General features: G+C 48.3%; 1 protein-coding gene across 1 annotated transcript; it reads left to right on the top strand.

The window, feature by feature from the left end:
- The first annotated feature begins 646 nt into the window (after nt 1-646).
- Nucleotides 647-4,188, top strand: LOC106809162. The gene is made up of 2 exons (XM_014812146.1): nt 647-832; nt 2,347-4,188. Exons 1-2 carry the CDS (start codon nt 662-664, stop codon nt 2,506-2,508), a joined length of 333 nt encoding a protein of 110 aa, XP_014667632.1. The 5' UTR covers nt 647-661; the 3' UTR covers nt 2,509-4,188.

The following is a 4,188-nucleotide window of genomic DNA, read 5'->3' as shown; positions in this document are numbered from 1 at the left end:
CATTTACATTGGTGACACGATTGCGATACAAACACCAATGGATTTTTCTAGGTGATTCCTCGTTTGTTTTCTCGCATTGTTTCAAGGTGGCGGTCACGTTACTTCATTTCTTTCGTACGCTTAAACAGTTAAACGCCTACTTGGATCGGTGATGTACGTGTTGTTTCTGCAGGCGTATATAAATACGTGATAAATGAGACTACCTCCACGGTCTTTCCTTGTGGGCTGTAGTTAAACACAGGCAGTGTCAGGCACGCACTAGGGAACATTGAACCCAAACTAAACAACAATACCACATAAAGCTATGTGAGAGATTAACCAGCAACAGTCCCTAACCTGATGTCACCCGATGTCGCCCGGTGTCGCCCGATGTCACCCGATGTTACCCGGTGTCGCCCGACCCCATGTCGCCCGATGTCGCCCGATGTCACCCGATGTCACCCGATCCCGATGTCACCCGATGTCGCCCGATGTCGCCCGATGTCGCCCGATGTCACCCGATGTCACCCGATGCCGCCCGGTGTCGCCCGATGTCGCCCGATGTCACTCGATGTCACCCTCAATCGTCACTCGTCGTTATTCCGGAGGGTTTATAATTATGCGCTATTCTTGTTAGTTAAGGTTTACCACCGAACGATAGCATCATATTAAGGGGTAGACCATGACAAAGTTGTCATTATCTACCCCTGGTCATATGCATGTGCGACAGCGCAGATCTGATGGATGTCTGTTTCTCTCCCTACAGCTGTTCCTGGCGGGCCTCGTCGGTCTCTACTACTGTCTCGTCGAGTTCTATGTCTGGAAGGGCAACACAAGAGCGTTCGTCGTCAAGGTAACAAACAAGCGTCCGGTCGCGGTCGTCTGCCGCTAATAACACCAGGAGTGAATAATAATAGAGTTATTATTATTATTATTATTATTATTATATATATTATTATTCACTCCTGATAAACTAAATAAAGCGGTCGTAAAATCTGGATGCATTACAACCCGGAATCGCAAGAGTGGGTGCAAGAGTGTTGCACGCGAATAGAGAAAGATAGGGAAAGAAAGAGTCAATGGAGAGGAGAAGGAAGGAGATAAGGAGGAGGTGGATTAAGAGGAAGAGGAGGGGTTGGAGGAAGAAGAGACGGAGGAGTGAGAGGTGGAGGGAGAGAAAGAGTGACAGAGACAGCGCGGGAGAGGGTAAAATAGAGCGTAAACGAGGGAGACAGTGAAGGAAAGAAAGAGAGAGAGAGAGAGAGAGAGAGAGAGAGTAGAGAGAGAGAAGAGAGAGNTATTATTCACTCGTGATAAACTAAATAAAGCGGTCGTAAAATCTGGATGCATTACAACCCGGAATCGCAAGAGTGGGTGCAAGAGTGTTACACACGAATAGAGAAAGATAGGGAAAGAAAGAGTCAATGGAGAGGAGAAGGAAGGAGATAAGGAGGAGGTGGATGAAGAGGAAGAGGAGGGGTTGGAGGAAGAAGAGACAGAGGAGTGAGAGGTGGAGGGAGAGAAAGAGTGACAGAGACAGCGTGGGAGAGGGTAAAATAGAGCGTAAACGAGGGAGACAGAGAGGAGAGAGATAGAGAGAGAGAGAGAGATAGAGTGAGGAGAGAGAGCGAGAGAGAGAGATAGAGTGAGGAGAGAGAGACGAGAGAGAGAGAGAGAGAGAGAGAGAGAGAGAGAGAGAGAGAGAGAGAGAGAGAGAGAGAGAGAGAGAGAGAGAGAGAGAGAGAGAGAGAGAGAGAGAGAAAGAGAGAGATAGTAGGAGAGAGAGGCGAGAGCGAGAGAGGGGGGAGAGAGAGCTAAGAGAGAGAGACGAGAGATAAGAGAGCGAGAGAGGAAGAGAGGATGAGAGAGAGAGGGGGGGAGATAGAGAGAGAGATGAGCGAGAGGAAGAGAGAGAGAGAGAGAGCGAGAGAGAGAGAGCAAGAGAGAGAGAGAGAGAGGGAGAAGAGAGAGATAGAGAGAGAGGAAGGAGAGAGATAGAGGAGAGAGAGAGCGGAGAGAGAGAGAGAGAGAGAGAGAGAGAGAGAGCGGGAGAGACAGAGAGAGAGAGATGGAGAGAGAGCAGAGAGAGAGAGATGAGATGGAGAGAAGAGAGAGAGAGCGAGAAGAATGGAGAGAGAGAAGCGAGAGAGAGAGATAAGAGGTGAGAGGGAGAGGGAGAGGGAGAGGGGAGGCGAGAGAGAGAGAGATGAGGAGAGAGAGAGAGAGAAGAAGAAGAAACAGAAAAGAGAGTCGGAGTCACTCAGTCCGTAAATACACAATACACATCACATGACTGCGTCGTCTGCACTGTGAATGTCCTGATTGGCAGTGATTGCCTGACGAGACGTTCTTGTGTTGTTTTTCCAGTGTGTCTGCGTCGGCCTGTCGTCTGCGTGCGTGTTCCTCTGTGCTGTCGCCTGCATCTTCCCGGCGGCGCACGCCATCGATGTCTTCCACTACAGTACGTGCAACGCGACACCGCACGCCCCAGTGGCGCCACCTGCGGCTGCCTCATGGGCGACGACGTGACGACGAAACTGTTGTGTCGATACGGCAGGCGCATGCGACGTCGTCGTCGGTCGTCTGCGCTGGTACCTGCTGGCGATGGCCGTCGCGCTAGCCGTCGGCTCGCTCGTGTCGCTCTGGCTCATGTTGCTTATCTGGCGATCGCGCTACGGCCCGCTTCCACTCGGCCTGAAGTTCTATTCGTACAGCGCGCACCAACGACGACCGCCGCATCCGTGGGCGCAGCACCCGAGTAGTACGAACCCACCGCACGGCTCCCCCTACTGCCAGACGACGGAACCGATACCAGACGAACCGCTGCAGTGCGCGAGGGAGACGACGAATGGGGAGGCGGAGAAGAAGCCGGACGAGAGAAAGAAGCTGAACAACGGGAAGGAGGAGGAAGAGTTGCAGCTCGTCGAGAACAAACAGGAAAGCTGATGAGGTGTCGCTACCTGGGCGCGATACGGCAACGCGAGCACCGCCCTTGATTTTCGAGAGTTGATATAATGTGCGGCGCTATAGCGTCTGGTTGGCTATACGTTCCTCGCCGAAATTCATGTGTTATTCATGTGTGAGGGGGGCGAGGGGATAGCGAGTTAGGATGCAGCAGCAGCTTCGTTTTTACGGCTAGCGAAGTGAGATGCTAACGGGAAGATGCTGAGGAGTTCTCAAAGGGATGAAGCCAAGTTAGCACTAGGTGATAGCGTAGGCCTTAGTTGACCTGCAATTCACTACCATCGGTCGGCAACATTTGTAAATATATCGCGCAGCCATATGAGCACGCCATGTCTCTCACTTTGTTTTAGTTATATAGCGAATATTATAATTGATTTCAAATGAAAATTATGAAAACGTCACAGAGTCATCATCGACGGGTGATTTGTGTTACCATTAAAACGGGAATCTAATGAAAAGCGATGCTATTAGCGAGGACGGCGCCACACAATGCGTAATTTTCTTTGTCACGATAAGTGCTTTTCGTCGACGTTTTGCATGCATGAGCGTATTAAGTGTAGTTTTCCCACATGAACACAGGTGACTGTACTGAACGCTGGTTTTTAGTTGTAGCACCATGACAATATCACAATAGTTCGGTCTCAACGTGTGAGGCAATGCGATAGGTATTTTTCCATTTAGTTTAATCGCCACAATTTCCTTAACGATATAAATTTCTATAAAACGGTAAAAAAGGTCCGAAAATGAAAAGCATCCTATTTTTTTGAAAAATTCGTAAAATGACCAGAAATGAAAGTTTTCTACACTGTAACACACTAGATGGTAGTGGTTAACGATTAATGAACCTGCAGATATCGGAAAGCAAATATTTCCTACTATGTCAAATCTTCCAGAGTTCCTAATGCGTTACTAAAAGCAGCATTGGTCGTCGGTCACATTTATGTAGGTTTATTAATATATAATGCTATCAATAAAACAATAAATCAACAGGTCTTCGCAAATGAAATCAGTGCTCCCATCTACTGGGAACATTAATAGGCGCGATTTTTAGCTTTAATTTTGGTATTAGTTGGTAACCAACTATATTGCTGATGAAAATGGGGTTACCAGCAATAGCAGTCGTAACGTGTAGTTTATTTTTATTATGTGGTCTAATTTTGTCTGCAGTCTAGCTGAGCGCTGTAATGTACAGCCGCGATTTTGTGTAGGAATCATGTCAATCAATAAAAGGCAATTCAAAAATTA

The sequence above is a fragment of the Priapulus caudatus genome, unplaced genomic scaffold, assembly GCF_000485595.1.
Source record: "Priapulus caudatus unplaced genomic scaffold, Priapulus_caudatus-5.0.1 Scaffold332, whole genome shotgun sequence".
In the NCBI taxonomy this organism is placed as follows: Eukaryota; Metazoa; Priapulida; class Priapulimorpha; order Priapulimorphida; family Priapulidae; genus Priapulus; species Priapulus caudatus.
This window is presented reverse-complemented; position numbering and strand designations above follow the sequence as displayed.